At 49.7% G+C, this 18,442-nt stretch overlaps 6 protein-coding genes across 6 annotated transcripts; 2 read left to right on the top strand and 4 right to left on the bottom strand.

Moving 5' to 3' along the window:
* Positions 1-118: 118 nt before the first annotated feature.
* Positions 119-3,775, bottom strand: ANOM_007540 (uncharacterized protein; the record flags this gene model as incomplete). The annotated part of the gene is made up of 6 exons (XM_015552796.1): positions 2,261-3,775; positions 1,929-2,210; positions 1,431-1,462; positions 1,020-1,364; positions 290-952; positions 119-236 (listed from the first exon to the last, which is right to left on the bottom strand). The coding sequence occupies exons 1-6, from the start codon at positions 3,755-3,757 to the stop codon at positions 119-121; spliced, it is 2,937 nt and encodes a 978-aa protein (XP_015405737.1). The 5' UTR covers positions 3,758-3,775.
* A 1,530-nt stretch (positions 3,776-5,305) lies between these two features.
* On the top strand, positions 5,306-7,002 carry ANOM_007539 (IQ calmodulin-binding motif protein; the record flags this gene model as incomplete). The annotated part of the gene is made up of 5 exons (XM_015552795.1): positions 5,306-5,368; positions 5,423-5,497; positions 5,550-6,395; positions 6,455-6,600; positions 6,651-7,002. 5 exons carry the CDS (start codon positions 5,306-5,308, stop codon positions 7,000-7,002), a joined length of 1,482 nt encoding a protein of 493 aa, XP_015405744.1.
* A 3,508-nt stretch (positions 7,003-10,510) lies between these two features.
* ANOM_007538 (RibD family protein) lies at positions 10,511-11,461 on the top strand (the record flags this gene model as incomplete). Its single annotated transcript, XM_015552794.1, has 1 exon — positions 10,511-11,461. One exon carries the CDS (start codon positions 10,511-10,513, stop codon positions 11,459-11,461), a length of 951 nt encoding a protein of 316 aa, XP_015405743.1.
* A 242-nt stretch (positions 11,462-11,703) lies between these two features.
* Positions 11,704-13,433, bottom strand: ANOM_007537 (LLM class flavin-dependent oxidoreductase; the record flags this gene model as incomplete). Its single annotated transcript, XM_015552793.1, has 5 exons — positions 11,704-12,304; positions 12,354-12,446; positions 12,517-12,954; positions 13,063-13,264; positions 13,358-13,433. 5 exons carry the CDS (start codon positions 13,431-13,433, stop codon positions 11,704-11,706), a joined length of 1,410 nt encoding a protein of 469 aa, XP_015405741.1.
* Positions 13,434-14,105: 672 nt separating this feature from the next.
* Positions 14,106-15,503, bottom strand: ANOM_007536 (putative pectate lyase; the record flags this gene model as incomplete). The annotated part of the gene is made up of 5 exons (XM_015552792.1): positions 14,106-14,562; positions 14,611-14,670; positions 14,718-14,901; positions 14,948-15,129; positions 15,181-15,503. 5 exons carry the CDS (start codon positions 15,501-15,503, stop codon positions 14,106-14,108), a joined length of 1,206 nt encoding a protein of 401 aa, XP_015405740.1.
* Positions 15,504-17,116: 1,613 nt separating this feature from the next.
* Positions 17,117-18,283, bottom strand: ANOM_007535 (Zn(II)2Cys6 transcription factor; the record flags this gene model as incomplete). Its single annotated transcript, XM_015552791.1, has 1 exon — positions 17,117-18,283. The coding sequence occupies one exon, from the start codon at positions 18,281-18,283 to the stop codon at positions 17,117-17,119; it is 1,167 nt and encodes a 388-aa protein (XP_015405742.1).
* Positions 18,284-18,442: the final 159 nt, after the last annotated feature.

Here is an 18,442-nt window from a genome sequence, read left to right as displayed (position 1 = left end):
TCTTTACTAAAGCCCACCTGTACCTTGCCTATTACATCCATAGTGAAGACATCAACCACTCTCCAAAAGCCCTGGTAGCATCACCTGTAGTTCGCTGTAAATGCATTGGCTGTAGTGCTCAGTCACGCCGAATAAAGATCGCCACCTCGCCGAACCATTCCTCGTCACTCAAGAACTCAATTCGGTCATAGGCCTTCATCATCATATTTCTCAGCCGTGCAGAGAAGGGATCCGTCCTGTCCGTGGTCAGCTACTAGGTGCACAAAGGTGGCAGGAAATATGATCCTACATGAACTGCTCACGACCGTTATGCAACCATATCTCATCCTCGCATGTATTCCAAATCATCATCGCAGGCCGAGCAATGTCCGCAACGATTTGTCTCACGGGCACATCCGGCGCGAAGGTCAAGACAATAGTGGAATCATCAATCTCTACGAAAGCATCTGGATCCTCCAGACAAGTGATTTCGTATTTCTCGAGAATCGACTTGTCAATAGCGGTGTAGGCAGGGTCCTGTGCGAAGCATTCGATTTTGTCGGCTGTCTCTCCCTGGCACTTACTCACGATGCGACGCAATGTCAAGGCCAAGGCATGCTGAAACTCAGACCGATGGTCCCAATTCTCAATCGAACGAGGCTGCATAGTACCTAGCGCGAGGGCAACAATCTTTGTGATCGGAGGGAGGTTCTCACGCGATTCGATGATCTTCTGCAGTTGCGTGTATGATTCGCTGGCTTCCCAGGTCTGGATGCTGGTTGTAAAGGAATCATTGATTGTCTTAACCGAATCCACAATGTAGCGGAATCCAGGTCGTAACTCTTTCGTAACTTCGTCGCGCAACTCCATGTAGTGGAGAACCCTTAGGCTGAGGTCACTATATCCATCCATCTGGTACGCCCTGTACGAGGTGAGGAACCCAAAGGTGCGGTATTCGATGGCTGGTGCCTTGCTACAAGGGGAACTGTCAGCCCAGCCTGAGTCAAACCCTTGATTTCACAGAACACGAAGGAACCCACAGAACCCATTCTGTACCGGGCTCCGACCCAGCCCTGGTGACACCAGTTCTGACTTCAAAAGTTTCTTCAGTGCCCTCTAATCCCTTGATGAGTACCTCTCGCTTTTCGGAGTTTTCTGCTTCTTTAAGCTGCCTACTAAGGTCACGGAGCTGTTCCTTTGTGAAAAAGGGAACTCCAGCCTCGTAAAGCCTTCGAATTCCAGCTGTCTCCTGCACAAACGTATCATAGTCTCGACCATGTGAAGAGTGAAAGTCTTCACAGTCAGAATCTTGTGCATCAGTCATGTCTGCTATGAACAGCAAAGGATTTGGGTCTGTAGCTGAGGATATTGCGTGTAATTGAGTGCTTTGTTAGCTATGTCGCGTCAGGGGAGGCTGTGTTGTTTGTACCTTAAACAGGCATAAAGCTAACAGTGCGTCAAGGCGGGGTGATTGTGCAGAATCCTTTTCAGGTCACCAGTATTTAGCGCCTGACTGATTTTGGTCCTATTTCAAATCTCTAGTGTAACGGATCTTCCTTTACTCTATGCCAATATGCACTTGTACGTGAGTTCTATTGTCTTCAGAGATTGGTTATATTACATTCTTTGGTAACGAACAACTAGCTGCTCCCGTACACTTAGCCACTGGGCATCCTATATGGCTGTATGGCTGTGATTGTGGGGAGAACAGTGCTTAGAGCTAGAAAACATTGCTGTTTCTGGAGTAACAGAGGGCTATATACCACGTGACAATTGAGCATACACTGTTGAATAATTCAGCCTGCCTCCTTTACTGTGGAACAGTCGCTCTGCGCAGTACCATACCAGTTAAATCCAATGTCTCTAACTCTCTGTACAATCCTATTCTAATACATTTCACCACAAGGGAGTCCCTGTAACTTTGCTTATTTCGAAAACCCTTTCGATACCTTCTCTCCCAAGGCTCGCAGCTCTGGCGTCATATCGTCTGGCTGGATACAGCACTCCAAGAACGCAAGCTTATCGCTCTCTGTGGATACCCTCTCTATTGCCCGCAGGAGGTCCGCCTGGGTCTGGATTTTCTCGGCAAACGCGGGAATTGCATCCAGATCTGACTTCTCCGTTGCATACGGGTTAGAAGGTTGCGCATGGGGCTTGTCCAAGAACGAGGTAGCCAGCTTGGTATAGTCCCAGTTCGCAATATAGTTATATGGGCCTTCATGCACTGCAGTCTGTATATACTTGTCAGCTCGGCGTGTATAGGCGAAGCGTTGGGGCTGACCTCAGTCTTGTATCCCAGATTATTGAACAGCAAAATGATCGGATTCAGTTTCATCCGAATCATTGTGCCTATCTCTTGGGCCGTCATTTGAAATGCACCATCGCCTACCATAAGAACGATACGGCCGTGAGGACGAGCTACTTGAGCGCCAAGGGCTGCTGGCACGCTCCATCCAATCGATGCATAGGGAAGTTGCATGTGCAGGTCCACCCCAGCTGGCAGTTTGATATGGCTCGCAGCAAACCATGTGTCGCCTGAATCTGCCACCAATGTGGAGGTATCCTGTACCAGACTCTGAATGCCAGAAAGCAAACTCCGCACTGTCAATGCATCATGAGAAGTTTTGATTTCGGCTTGGATGCTAGCGGGGTGGCTTGGTTTGAAGCCAGGAAGAAATTCCGCTGGGCGAATGCTGGTGCTATCGATCATCGCGGAGACCAATTTGCTAACGCTTATCGGGGTAATGACTTTGCCTCCCGGCAATCCGACGCTGTTATAGTCAAAACTGATCAAACGGTGGGCCTCGTTCTTTACGTCAATGGAGGGAGTATGTAGGTCCGACCAGGAGACTCCTACTGCGAGCCAAAGATCAGAGCTCAGGACAAGTTTCTCTCCTTCGCGGTTGAGCAATCCAGGCCAGAAAGTGCCCCAATACTGGGGGTGGGATTCCGATATCCGACGCCCGTCTGGTTGGCACAAGACCGGGCAACCAAGTTTCTCAGCAAGGCATTGGATGATATCTCGCGAAAGCAATACTTGTACCTGACTTCCAAGAAGTAGTACTGGTCTGTGAGAAGAGTTCCATAGGTTTGTCATAGCCTCTAACGCCTCCCCTTCTTTGTTTGTCTGGGTCGCTTCCTCTACCTTCTGGTTTAAGGGTATCGGGAAACGACATGGGGCGCCGGCAATGTCATTCGGAAGTTCGATATATACCGGTAGCGATTGTTGTATACATTTACCGATGGCATGATCAATTACATCTGCGGCGGATTCCACAGTGTCGACACGTACTGATGCAGCTGTTACTCCTTGAAAAGCGTGAAGGGCCTGGTCCTTATTTGAGGGCGACGGTGTATGATGCGTTGCTTTATTGCCGGTGAATACACTAGTCGGTGGACAGCCCGACAGAACGATGACCTTAAGTCGCTCTGAACAGGCACCCGATATGGCGTTCAGGATGGATAGACCTCCCACTATGTATGGGACGACAACCGCCGCTGCTTTCGCCTCCGACGCACGTGCATAGCCATCTGCAGCGTATCCCGTGTTCAGCTCATTGCAACATTGTACCATTCGTAAACGTGGGTTTTCGAGGAGATTATCGAGGAGGCTCAGGTTGGAGTCCCCTACATAGAGGTTAATGATCCTGTTCAAGTTGCTTTCTCCTAGGGGTAGGGCCTTGCCTGGTACGACAAAGTAGTCACGGACTCCAAGCTGCTCCATTCGATGTCCCAGATAAGCCCCCACATTGTAATCCTGTGGTTTGACATTCGCCATTCTGGTCTTTCCACTGGGTCTGATCCCTTGTCGATGTGAACCTTCAGGTCTTTGTCTTCTGAGTAGCAAAGAGAAACTCAGGACATGTACTGTATTGGTACGACAATATGTTTCCTCGATATGGGAAACGAGACCACACTTTAATATTCAACGGGTTTATCCCACCAAATATATCCAGAGACCAGTTTTACATGCCAAGCAGGCCTTATGATCCAGTACACGTGCCCAAACAAGGAATGGTTCTATCTGTTCCTTGACTACCCCAAGATCTGCGTTCCGAGTCCTTAGTGAACTAAGCTCTTTGAAGCCAAATGCTGCATAGAATTATGGGATGACTAGTTATGCAGTTATTCTACTGTGGATAGGGCCATCAAAACAGGATTCTAATAGCCTTTGGCCCGATGCAGGCAGAAGGCTGTGGGATTCCATGAACGGATATATATCTCCGCATTTGACGTCACTGTTCCATTGCCAATATGGCTGGAAAACTTGTATCCAACAGGATACCAATTATTTCTGCCTGTGACCTTGTAGGGTCACCCAGGACCTTTCCTGTTATACACAAGTTGTTGATCTGTTCCCGTGTTGTCACTGCTACTACAGCAGAAAATAAGATTCTGGCCACTCCCGGCAAGGCACGGAACAAGGCACGGTTGTACGCAAGGAAAACTGTATTTCTCATTGGTATACTGTCAAAAACTTTGTCCAGTCTAAGGTTTCTCAGCCATGCCCTGTCCCAAGTTGCCTTATATGTGGTGGTTAATGGCAAGGAAGGGGCGTTTGGGGTGGGACATTTGATGTGGGGGTAAGCACGGACCACGTGGGCGCCCTATCTGTTCTTACCATGACACTTGGGCACTCAACAAGGATCGACTTGTTCTGAAGCTTTGGGTGTACGAAGATGACGAGCATGAAAAAGTTATAGGCCAATATTTTGGATCACCTGGCCTCTAAAGAGCTTCACTATGGACCCGCGATCATGAATATATGCCCTGCCCTCCTTTCTCTCTTCCTTCGGTCAACATATTGTCAACTATCTCGAAATCGAGTTTTGTGCTATGAGAACAATGCTACTCTTAACTCCTTACAACGGCCCGCATTCGACGACTACATAGCAACACGGCGATAATCACGATACCGCCATATCACGGGGCGTGGGGCGTGTACCTGAGGGATTCGACCCGATACCCATGAATTCCAATGCAAAATCTGGACTTTCCTGGATCCTGGCGATTTCATCTACAACGGCGAGTGAACTGTCGCGCTCGTAGAGGTTTAATGTCTTTCTATGCTAGGGTTTCTACAGTTCTCACCTGAGGTCACGGGAAGGCGGCAAGCAGAATTATTTTGCCCTACGCGACGATCATCCATTTTTTGTTTTTCTCTTCTATCACCCCTCCTGCTTTCCTCTCGTCAATCCTCAGACGTTGCTTATATACCATCCGGAATATTCTATAATTTCACTATAATAGACATCCAATGCCAAAAAATACACATCTCCTTTCTAAATCAGTGAAATCCGCAGGAATTAACAGCGCGACTGATCCAATGGAACGGCCACCGAGAAATGACGTCACTGATAAGGAGCAGTGGGCTGCGAGAGTGATTCAGGTACGGAATGCGTGTCTGTCTGGACTTTCTCGCCCTAAATTGGTCGTCTCATAGAGAACATATCGGGGATATCGAACGCGACGCGAGTTGCAAGGCTGTGGAATATCGGCGACCACGCGTTGGGTAGAGGTCAGTTTGGACAGCGAGTGAAGGATTTCATTATCTCACAGGGATACACCAGGCCGTGAAAGAAGCAGAATGGCGCGTCCTCCATCGTCCATCCGCCCCAGAAGCTACCGTCGAAAACGATAGCTCCGCCCATGCTCGTCGTAATTGGCAGCGGGCTGTCAGTGTCGCCAAACGGGCGGGTGGTGACGACGACCTTGACCGGGAATCCGCTTCGCCCACACGGAATGAGACGTGGCAGTCTAGCGGTAAACCGGCAGCGCCGGCTCAGCTCGACTTGCCTCCAGGGACAACCGCGAAAATGATGGACTTGCAATACTTCCTCGAGTTGGTAGATTTGAAGCACCGTCATGGCAGCAACCTTCGTGTTTACCACTCACACTGGAAGAATTCGACTACCGCACAGAACTTTTTCTTTTGGCTGGACTATGGCGAAGGAAAGGACCTTGACCTTCCTCAATGTCCGCGCGACAAACTCGAGCGGCAACAAGTGCGCTACCTCTCACGCGAAGAACGAATGAATTATCTGGTCACTGTAGACGAAGCTGGGCTATTCCGATGGGCGAAGAATAATGAGCGCGTCTGGACAGACAATAGACGGTTCAAGGACAGCTTGAAGGGGGTAGTGCATATCGACGAGGATGCACCGCAGTTCCAAGGGAATACCGAAGCGGGCGACCCGGACGCTTTCTGGACCAGTTCCTCTTCGTCTGTCTCATCACTTTCCTCGTCAGATTACGATTCAGATAGTGACACGTGCGCGAGCAGAACGAAGGAAACGTATGTGAACGAAGACTATAAAGCAGTCAAGAAGTTGAAAAAGGTTGTGCATGTCAGTCCGTCGACAGTTCTCAGCAGTATAACGGGGAAGTCGTTGAAGAAGGAAGACATGTGGATATTCGTGAGTTCCTCGATCACTTGGATATACCCTTTATCCTGCCTAACACCGGTGCACCCCAGGTAGCCGATACCTCCCTCCGCTTGTATATCGGGATCAAACAGTCAGGTGCATTTCAGCATTCGTCATTTCTTCGAGGGGCTCGCATTGCCGCTGCAGGTCTAATCAAGGTCAGGGATGGCCAGCTTCGTAGCTTAGCACCATTGAGGTAAGTTGCTTCTAGCCTTCCACTGATAGAAACTGCTAACCATACAAAAGTGGCCATTACCGTCCTCCTGCAGCTAACTTTCGTGCCTTCATCCACTCCCTCCAAGAAAGAGGGGTTGACATGTCTCATGTTTCCATTAGCAAGTCCTACGCCGTCCTCGCAGGCATCGAGGGATACACCCGCACAAAACACAAAGTCCGTGCGTTGCATGAGAAAGTTGACGATATGAAGCAAAAAGTCCTGCAAGCCCATCACAATGGGGAGAAGGGTCAAACTCCTGCCTGCCCTCAAAATGAAGGCGATTCTAGTCCCAAACCGCTTGTAGATGACAAACAAAGCAAAATCGAGAAAGCGAACCTCGAGTTACCCCTGCGCACAAGGTCCAGAATTGAAGCAAAGTGATAACCTATACGATATGTCGATTGCATGAGGGAAGCCCTTGCCGATATCATTGGTGGATGGATATATGGCTTGATGTCTCAGGAGCAAGAGCATGTAATTTGGAACAGCTCCTTCCGCCTACCGGTACCAATGCTTCCGACAACTTATGAGCTGCGACCGTGTGGTGTCTTACAAATTGCGAATACCCTCTGCTAGCCGTTCCTCTACAAGACATCACAGACCATCGTTGGTGGCTGGATTATCGCACAAATATTCCCGTGTCTGGGCCCGGGCCTGAAGAAAAGCGTCTCGCCATACAAGGTGAGCCTCATAGCCACCCCTCACCAATACCAGCTATTGCCGTCTGGACTTCTGGCCGAGGGACATCTCAATCAAATAAGGACTGCACTATGTCCCCAGCCTGGGGTCCGTGAGTGTGAAACTGACGTGAGGCAGAACATCCGGTATGGCATGCCACCTCTTCAAGATTTGCCTTCCTTGTCTCGATAGTAATAACAGCGATTGGTTAGCAGCTCTTGTGGTGTTTTCCTGGCAACCAGAAAGAATGTTAGCTGCAGCACTACTTCACACTCACTGCCTCGAGAGACCTGAAATGGCGATACTTGGGTTTTCTATCACTACAAAGATCTGCGTCGAGAATACAGTTGAATTTTGAGTCATCTGGACTAGCCACGGAGCTTCCTGATACCCATGGACCATGAAATTAGCCGACACCTATCCTGTTCTGCACCCTTATTGCTACTTTTTCCTCGGCTTATCTATTTCAACGCATGTCGACCTTTGGTCATCACCACCACGGACGATTCGTCCGGAACAACCGTAACATTACCTCTAAGTAAAGTTGGATGCACCATGAAGACTCTCAAGAGATTCCGACCAGACCGTATGTCCGCAAAATGTTCCATAGTTGGTTAGCAAAGATGTTGCAAATGCACTAGTATCCGGAATCTCGGGAATCTCGGGAATCTACACTGATGGTTATCCACTACTGTACAATAGCTTCTATTCGGGAAGTCTTTGTTCTCGGCGATTGGGATGAAATTACCCCTTTCACAGTATCGAGCAGTCTGGGTATGATTTGATATCCAAGAAATACTCATGCAGGAATACATGAGTGCAAGCCTGAGGCATCTACCGGATATGTCATGTCGAATGACTCGATAGGGTCCAGTGAATGTCAACATCGCATGCCAGAGGTTGGGTTCACCTTGCCTGGATTTAAGTCCATTTGCCACAATCCAGGAAAACCTGTCCAATACCTGAAGGACGGAGTTTTATTCACTACTTTCATCCCGCACTCGCTGTTAGATACTTCACCCCTCTTTACGTCGCTCCAATTATGCTTGAAGTGCCCCCCTTCGTGGCGTATCCAGATGACGCTTCAATATCCCCATTAGGCATGTGTATCCTGGCACAGCGGCACGTAGTAATGGACTTACGTAGTCTTCAAGCGGGGGCCTGGATAGATTCACTTAGCCAGATGTCCCTCGTTGCCTATAAATAAGACCTCCATCCCCCTCGAAACACTCCTCTTCTGTTGATCATCCTCTACCTCCTACGACGGACATAAAACCGTCTCCTACTTTCCTAATCCTTCTTATGAATCTTCTCTTTTGATATGATTCTTTGACACCATCATTACATATAATCCTTCCTTGTGTCCTTGGACTTTGTCCATTTTCTGATACCCTACCTCCCATCCTGATACCCCCACTGCCTTGACCATGATGTCTACATTTCCAGCCACTTTGCCTCTTCAAGTCATCCTATTTTCTGCTCTTTCACATCATGATGCCCCGCATGTACTCCTAGCCCCTGTAACCTGATTGCATGTCTGTATTGGGGTTCGTCGTTGTGCTGCTGATCCCCAACATTGCTTGGTCCAATCAGCAGCACAATCTGCTCACTGCTCAGTGGTAAAGGCCTCCGGGCCGGCAGCTTGTCAACTCTTGCAATTTCTAATTGCAGTCAACGCTGCGGTGTTTGATGTTTGCACAAAATCTTTGGGCATCCACAACATGGCTAAGGTCACCATTGGTGAATACTTTTGTTGATTGACATGGACCAACCACCGCAGTATTGCATACCGGTGCGGTGTCTGTTGTTTGTACGAACAGCCTTTGGGAAGCGTGCTTGTGCTATAGGATTCGGTCCTATCGAGAGTCACAGTACAGCATCCGACAGGACAGATACATCCAGCATTAGAACACCGCTTAGGTGATATCGTCTTTTGGCGGCACATTCCCATCCACTGCAAGTGAGAATTGCAGTCATCCCCGCGGTGTTCGATTGTTTGTAACAATCCATTCTGGCGCGTTGCAATCAACAACACGGCTAAGGTCACCTTAGTGTGAATGTAATTGTTGGATGGCAATGAACCGGAGGTTGGGCATCCGTAATAAAAGCTACAGTTTGCTGGAAGACGCCTGCGGGCTGACAGCATACTATCTTCTTTCATCTTCTCTCTTGGTCCCCTTCGTCTCACTCTTCTCACAGCTATGTACTTTTCATATGAGAAGCCTCGCGGATGACTTGAATGCAGGTGGGCTACTTCATTCACGGAGTGGTATCTGGCTTGTCGGTGGGTGCAACAACACGATCTTTGCTTTACGAACTCGGCGATTCCGGTGGAAGATGAGTGAGATGAACTCATTTCTTGACATCAACTGAGGAGCTGACTGTTTGCAAACCACAGAGGCTGTATGGGTCTTGGCTATGGAGATGGTTGGTTTTCCCCTTGTTCAATGATGGTTGGCTGACACCCTGCAGGCCACTTGTCGACGTCGCCGGCTTTGTCTCTTTTCGTATCGAAATAACGCGCCTCATCACTCGTCCTCGCGTATCTTCATATTCATGCAAGCAACATCTCCACCGTCAAACCGCGACGAACTTTACGCTGCCTTCTCAGTTGACCTTGAAGAATCTGCAACCGAATCGTTGGCCAGTCAAGAACAGTATGTTACCTTTCCAATTCTTGCATTGCTCTACCAACCTCTGACGCCAGGGGATAGTCCTTACGGAGTCGACAACTCGATAGGGACCACATCGTCCAGCAAACCGAGAACTGTATAGCCTTGCCTCTTACAAGGCGCGGTCCTTCACCTCCACCAGACGACCACGGAACATGTTGAATTGCGCGACATGCGGCGGAAAGATGACATGGCAAACTGAGGAATGGAAACAAGGCATAAACCGTGACGATGGACGTTGGCCAAGGGAATGTGAGAAAAGAACCCGGGGACTGGCCGGAACATGCATGTAAATAGCTTGCAATGCCCTCAGAGATCTAGCTCAGCAGACGTCAGTGTCCACAATCTATAGGGCAGGACGATGACTCAGATCTCTGACTTGCGCACAATTTTGAGAGCCATACTATCCCAGTATGCTCCTGAGAAGAGACAATCAAACACCTCTTTCACCCACCACAGCCTAGTCAAGAGTAACGAGTACGTAAAGTAGTTTTGATAATCCCTCCGCATCCATAACGCATTCCCATTGGCCAGAACCTATGAAGAAAGGGACCCACTCAGATCTTCAATTTAATTTGATTTATCTTATCAAACTCCCGCATAACAACAAAAATTCCCCTCACCACCAACCCACGAACCCCAATCACCCAAAGAAAGAAACTACAAAAGATGTCCCGAGAAGCCCTCACCTTCCCCCCTCCAACCGCACATTCTTAGAGCCTCATCTCCCCCCTAACAATGACACCGAACCCTCCAAACCCACCCTCCCCTTCACAACCCTCACATTCGCGACCTCCCTAGACAGCTCTCTAGCCCTGGCCCCAGGAACCCGGACCACGCTCTCCGGCCCACAATCCAAAGCTATGACGCACTATCTGCGCTCCCGACACGACGCCATTCTAATCGGCGTCGGGACAGCGGTCGCCGATAACCCGGGGTTAAACTGTCGGATCGAGGGTGTTGGGGGTTACGGCGGGGAGGGATTGCTCGGTCAACCGAGACCGATTATCATTGATCCCCGTGCGCGATGGGATTTCACTGAAAAGTCGAAGATTCTGGAACTGGTGAAGGAGGGCAAAGGGCGCGCCCCGTTTATTGTCACTTCTGCTGGGACGGTTCCGAGTGCTGAGAAGAGGGTGTTGCTGGAGAGCTATGGGGGGAAGTTCATTCCTCTTGAGCTTTTTGTTGATGAGCATGGGGAGAGGGGGCTGGATTGGACTGCCGTGCTGGAGTGCCTGAGGGGTGAAGGGTTGAGGAGTGTCATGATTGAGGGCGGTGGGACGGTTATTAATTCGCTGCTGGAACCGCGGTGGGCGCAGCTCGTTGATTCGGTTATTGTTACGATTGCACCCACCTGGCTGGGGCAGGGGGGTGTTGTGGTCTCACCGAGACGTAGGGTTGAGGAGGGTCAGGTGGTGCCGGCGGCCAGGTTGAAGGATGTTAGGTGGTATCCTTTTGGGGAGGATGTGGTGCTTTGTGGGAGAGTTTAGAGGGGGCTTCTTGGATGCTGTTGTGTTAGGGCATGGTCTCTGCCGATGATGGTATATGTTCTATGCACGATAGTAGTGAGGATGAGTGCCGGCATTCGACGCTGAACATGCTGCAATCGAAATGCGGGAAGAGACAAAACGGAGTACATACGTCGAGAGTCAGTTTGTGTTTCGATTTATACCACGATATGCCAGTCCAATAAACATGTACCGAATTATAATGTCTATGCAGCGATGACCTTTCAGTTCCACGCATACTCCCTCCCCGGATGACCCTCACGCAGCCTCGACCCAAGTCCATCCTGAAAGTAATTCTCTCTGGCCGACCCACCCTTCACCTCATAATCATCCCAAATAACGCCTCTCCTCCTCAACTCCGGAAACAAATACTCAATCATATCCTCAAACGTGCCCGGAGAAACCGCATAGGAGAAATTAAACCCATCTACACCGGCCACATCGACCCACCTCTGCAGAATATCTGCAACCGTACTCGGAGACCCAATAGCCCGAGGATGGGCTCCCCCCAGCGCCAATTCCTGTAACACGCGACGTTTCGTCCACTTCAGCCCATTAGAGTTGGGAACAGTTTTCGACCAACTCGAGATCAAAGACTGGATTCCGCCAACAGCAGTGAAAGAGAAGTCTTCGTCGTCGTCGAACTTGGATAGATCGTTGCTGGTCCAGCCGCCGAAGAGCGTTGCCACGCCTTCGAGATCAGAGTGGGCTAGATACTCTTCGTATTTGGCTTGGGCCTTCTCGTCAGTCTCGTCGACGATCACAAGGATACCGGCGATGAACTTGATGCTGTCTGGTGGGCGGCCTACTTCCGCTAGTTGCTTTCTGTGACTCGTTAGCTTGGTTCCTGCTGAACGGGGGTAAGGCATCGTACCGCATATCATCCACCACGGCCTTGGTCTTCTCCGGCTCCAGACCAGGTAGAAACATCACCTCGGAATGCTTAGCAGCGAATCGCTTACCAGCGCTAAGTAGGCCCAAACATGTCAGCCCTTACCTGAGCCGTACAGCAGAAGCAAGCGGGAAATGAAACTCACGACGAAGCCCCCGCCTGGAAAAGCAACGGCGTCCTCTGCCTCGAAGCCGGCAACTGGCTCGCAGCCATACTCTTGAAATACTTTCCATGATGCTCGATAGCACGCACCTGGCTAGGATCACTGTACACCCCGGTCTTGGGGTCGTTGACCACAGCCCCATCGCGCCAGGTCCCTTCCCACAGCTTGTATGTAAGCTCCATATACTCGTCTGCTCGCGCATACCGTTCATCGTGAGGGATCTGCTCGTCCATTCCGTATGCCTTTGCTGCACTATCCAGAAACGAGGTGACGATGTTCCATCCCACCCGACCGCGCGTGAGATGGTCTAATGTTGAGAATTTACGAGCCAGTGCGTATGGCGAGGTTTCGTAGGTTGTGGATGCGGTTATGCCGAAGGAGAGAGAGGTGGTTACAGAGGCCATTGCTGAGATTAGGAGGCTATTGTTGGGGTTAGGGGTGGGTTCATTTTGTAAGGTCCAATTTCCGTGTTTTGACTTTTCTTATTGTCATTTTGTCCCTTTCCTAGACAGAGACTGGAGTGCTTACAATGGATCCCCAATGGGGAATTGCGCCCCTGATAACAACGCAGGTTCTCGATTCCCTGGACCTTTATACACATCGTAGATCCCAAGATGGTCGGCCAGAAACAGGCCGTGGAATTTGCCTTTCTCCAAAACTTTCGCTAACTCAATCCAATACGACAGATCGAGAAAATCACCGGCGCGGTCTTTTGGATGCTTCCATAGCCCTAATAGGGACATTTAGTCAACGCGCAGCAAGAAACCAAGTGGTGAACAATGCGGGGTAAGTCAGATATGTTCAACATATGGAGAGATCGTACCAGGTGATAAATGCCCTGGCGAAAACATGGCAAAGGCATTGAGGATCCATGGTTTCTTTTCTGGGGTTTTGGTCATGTTGGATTGAACAATTAGGCAGGTCCACGACGGAAAACGGGATTGAGGGGAAGGGGGAAATATTTAGTGAGGGACAATGATGTGTCTTCTTAAAAATAGGGATTGAATGTCGGACTTCTATCCGTCGCTTGTTTTCGGAGTGGGTGGTGATTGTGCTATTGTGCTGCGTGCGCACGCCATCGCCAGCCCATCCTGTAGTTCGTTCGATGTCGGGAGTCAGTGTTTTGGTGCATGGAGGGACCCCGCATGCTGGATGATGACCACGTGTAATTCCATATGCGATTCGTGGCTAGCAGAGAGAATTGATGAATCGGATGGACTCATAGATTGTTGTTCTTTCACTTCATGAGTGGTATGGACCCATGAATGGTACGATGGAGTGGGTGAACTATAGTGGCTGGTAGTGGAGCTTGCCATGTCAGGCACCCTGTTATCAACCACTAACATTCGGTCCATCAGGGTCCTCTAAGCAATCAAATTGAGCTTTCTGTGTATCTTGTTGGTCAACCCTAACGTAAGGATAATTTCCCACCAAGCTATGACCAGGATGGATGCGAACATACTACGGGCTAAGATATTTCTATGCGCTCTTTGTTCCAGGGAAGAATGAATAGCAAATTCTAAATACGTACAAATTGATGAACCAAATAAGCGAATGCTACACGACTATATCTACCAAGCCGTGCTAGCACCAATTTCCTCCCCAGACTTCGGCAACAAGAAGTCGCTAGGATCAATCGTTCCATCTGCATTGCGCGCTCCTTGCACCAAGGTCGCATCAACAGAGACAAAGCTACTGTTATCCCAGGCTTCGCTACCATCCCATGAGTTGCCCGTGGAAACCTGCTCCTCGCTCAAGGAGGTCGGGCTCTCCCCATTCGCAGCCGCGATATTCTGGCTCAAGGTAGCCACCGCCGTGCCGAACTTGAAGCCCACCTTGGCATTGTTCCAGGCCGTGTTTCGGGTCAGGGTGAAGTCACCCGGTTGCGAGTTATCGGTGAAGCCGTCCTTGGAATTTCCGAAGGCGATACAGTTGGTGATAACGTGGTTGGCAGGCCCGATGTCAGCCTCGTCGCCGCCACCAAGTTTGTAGCCATTGCCGTCGCCTTCGAATGGAGAGAAGTCCCATCTGCAAGTATTAGCGTAACTCTTATCGGACAGACAGGAATGCTAGTACCTGTTGTATCCGTTACCGTACGAAATGGCGTCCTCAATCGTCACGGCCGACTTGAATTCCCTGCGACGGTTAGCAAATGCACGCCACAAACCCTAATTGCTGCATACCAGAGGTCCAGTCCGTCATCGACATTATTCCACAATCTCGCCCCTCGAAGCACATTGCCCTCACCAGAGCCCTCCTTGCAGGCAAACCCATCAGCGCTCTCCCCGTTCTTGCGCGGGTCCCGATTGAGATACGAGTCGAGGTAGAAGACGCTGTTGTTAGACGATGCGCCTTCGAGTTGGAAGCCTAAGCTATATTAGCACATTTCTCAGATATTCTATACACTACCTACCAGTTTCATAGTTTTCCCTCGTGATAATACGCTCGTAGTGATTGTTCGAAGAATCACGTGCATAGACCCCATAAGGTCCATTGATCAATTCAAGATCATAGAACTCCCAGTACTCAGCATCTTGAATGTGCAGGATTCCACGGTCCTCATTAGCAAGCGATCCATCCAACTCCGCCGGCGTCCTATCCATCCTGATAAGTCACAGAAAACAACAGAGAACTGAAGAAACGCACCCCGGAAGTTGCTCCCCGTCAATCGTGACCTTCTCCCCGTCATAAGCCCGAAGAACATAAGGCGCAGACGCCGTCCCACTCTTCGTGATTTGGATATTCGTCGTCGGCGAATAAGTCCCCTCCCGAAGATAAATAGTAGACCCGGCCGTCGCTTTATCAACAGCGGATTGGATCGACAGGAGCGGTGCGTCGATCGATCCCGCAGCGGTATCTGATCCGGACGGGGAGACGTAGATATCGGCCGCTGCACAGAGTGGCACGACAGCAGCAAGTGCGTATACAATATGGTACCTCATTTTGCTGGTGTTCCAGGTTTGCGACATCTTCAACAGTAGAAAATACTCGATACATATAAAGGCGCGCCAAGACTTTCCTCATTGCTGGAAAATCAAACCGGCGCGGAGATTACTTGTCTAGCCAAGCCATGTCGATCGTTTGATTCCGGGAGTGGGCCTGCTCACCGGCGTTTCACGCTGAGGATGGAACAGCTCGGCAGCGATATTATAATCAGTTCGAGATGAAGATAAATTGCGCCAATCGGTTGGCCGTCTGGAGAATGACTCGTTTCGGGACCTGGCGGATCGTCTTGTGGAGGCGAGGGGAATTTACTCCATCCCTTCATTTTCAACGGTTTTGCTGCTGATAGGCTTTGTCTTGGGGTTGGAATCGTTTTTGTGTCATTTCAGCTATGCAGAATGCTGGGCGCATGATGATTGTAGCGAGCAGGTCGTCGTTAGCTTTACCTTCTATCACAGTTAGTATCCCTATTGGCAATACACATATATTCAGCAGATACATCACTGACAGCTATGTGTCCTTCTCCCGCCAAAGTCGATCCATTCCCCCTGCTACGTTTACCATGTCATATACTGACGGGGGTCCATGCCACGTGGTAACTAAACCCTAACACAACCGTCCCGGGCATCAAAGTTTAGAATTCAAGTTACTGCAAGCATATGCCTTGTCTAGATGCGCCGGACTAGAATAGAACTAGCGGTTCCATCTTGGCCCTGAATGCAGTCTTGTTTCAAGCAGCGCATTAAACCATTGCTGCAGAGACGTATGCGACATGTAAGATTTTGATCTTTGTCTTCTGACTAAACAATATTCCCGCGTAACAGGCGACGCATGAATCGCATGTCAGGCACAGTGGCCCGTGCGATATCAGATAAGTCTTCAAGGTAATCTTTCGGTTGGATTGATCTGAGTCTTCTCCTCCGTAGTTGAACTTTCAAGCTAGGCAAAGTATTTGAATTGGTTAGAAACACTGCATTTACCCTGAGGCACTAGATGAAGTTGAAGCCAGTTTGCTGTTCAAGATTGCCCAAGTTTAGACGCTCGTCTCTCAGAAGTTCACATATAAGTTACTTGAGTTAGGTGTTGATAGGCCGATAGTTTAGAACCCTGCTAGAAGTATCAATAGATATTATAGGTTTTCTCTTACAGCTTCTAGTTTTTCAGAATTCAAAAGCATCACCAGTTCATGCGCGAACCAAGATAAAATCGGTTACTGCTGGCCCACTATTATAGCGACATTGCTAAAGTGATCTAGACCTTACCTGGATAGTCTATATTGAACTTGCAACATCATTTTATAGGCGGGCCTCGACCAGGTATGAACAATACCGAATACCATGACTCGTACATGATATCCATTCGGTCAATTTGTAGAACCTCTCTTCCCATCGCCTGCTTATCCCAGCCTATCTAACAAGCTACCTGCTCTGCACAGTAGGTCCTCCATCGCACTATGGAAGTAACATGGAGTGATATGAGATGGCTAAGAAGATAATATTCGTGCCAACCACATCCAAATCAAGAGAGTATATGAATTTCAGTTTATGAAGTCTACAAAGACAGATTGACGCTAAAGTCAGCAGAAGCACAGATTCATATCCAACACGAATTCTAGGAGGCGACTTTTCGTCCGATACACCTATAACCCCCCAGTCGAGCCATCTCGAGCTGTTCTTTCCGCTCGATCTGCTCTAACCAATTCTAAACACCGTGCCATCTTCCACTCTCCTGCAGTCCCCAAGTGTTTCAAGGCGAGATTGACCAATAGTTCACCCCAGCCATCTAGCCACCACTCATCCTTCAGCAACTCCAGCGCTACCCCATAGTGGCCAAGGATCACGAAAGCCGTCGGTTCTCCTTGTAGCAAAAGGTCCAGATAGTCCGCATCCACCAACACTGGCCACGCCATAAGCGCACCCGGGTCTTCGAGTGTAGTGCACCGCCTGAAGACATCACGTAGATTCTCAAGGGACGAGGAAAGTACGGGGCCCACCTTCCGGTCATTCATCAAATGGGTTGCATGTTGTGCGATGGTCTCTTGTAATCGAGCATACAGCTCATGGGCATACTTCGTCGTAGCCGGTTGCCGTAAGTTGCGACCTGCATTGAGCAACTGGCGCATTTCACCCTGCTGGATCCAAGGACGGGCTTGGCCCACTATCGAGCCTGCTCCGCGGACCAGCTTGAATACTTTGACCACATCGGCTACTCCCAGCGTATCCAAGGATGACGGTGGATGTTCCGCAGCATACGCGAAGATAACAACGAGGCACGAAAAGGCGAACAGGGCATGGCAATTTTCTGGCGTCACATTACTGAGGAGTGGCGTACATAGCGATAGGGAGAGATCATTGTGTCTGATCGCCGCTTCTGTATATTTGCGTCGACGCTCAGCCGGGCATTTGTGGCCGATATGCAACGCCGAAACAGCCAGAAGGCTGTGCATCAGGAACGGATAGGATAGTGCCACATCCGGGACGGTGATACGAAACAGGACTTGGATCGCGGGGCTATGCGCTAACGATGCGGCTGTGGTCGTGTGCCAATGGTGTAGGAGCTCGAGCTCCAGCAGTGGAATCGTTGGATTAGCTGCAGCGGAGTGCAACCCCGGACTAGGGCTGTTAGACTGCGGCGGATACTGTCGCAGTGGGTTTAAGGGTAACGGTGCCTGGCTAACAAAGCTACAAACAGTTTGCTTTCTTCGACAGGAACCACAACTAGGGCGAGCTTCGTCGCACTTGATTCGACGCTGCTTGCATTGAGTGCAACCGTGATGTGACTTGGTGTGAGACCGTCGCGAGGGCATGGCTCCTCTTTGCTCCGATCACTTGTAGGCGCTTTCCTTGTTAGGGTAACAGGTCACTCGCGTAAAGAAAGGGTGAAAATCAAGTCTGTCTGAGATGGAGAGACCGGCTTCCAACCAATGTTGCTTATCGGGGTCGGGATGTGGAGATTTGGGGAGTAT

The sequence above is a fragment of the Aspergillus nomiae genome (assembly GCF_001204775.2).
Source record: "Aspergillus nomiae NRRL 13137 chromosome Unknown contig00187, whole genome shotgun sequence".
Lineage (NCBI taxonomy): Eukaryota > Fungi > Ascomycota > Eurotiomycetes > Eurotiales > Aspergillaceae > Aspergillus > Aspergillus nomiae.
This window is presented reverse-complemented; position numbering and strand designations above follow the sequence as displayed.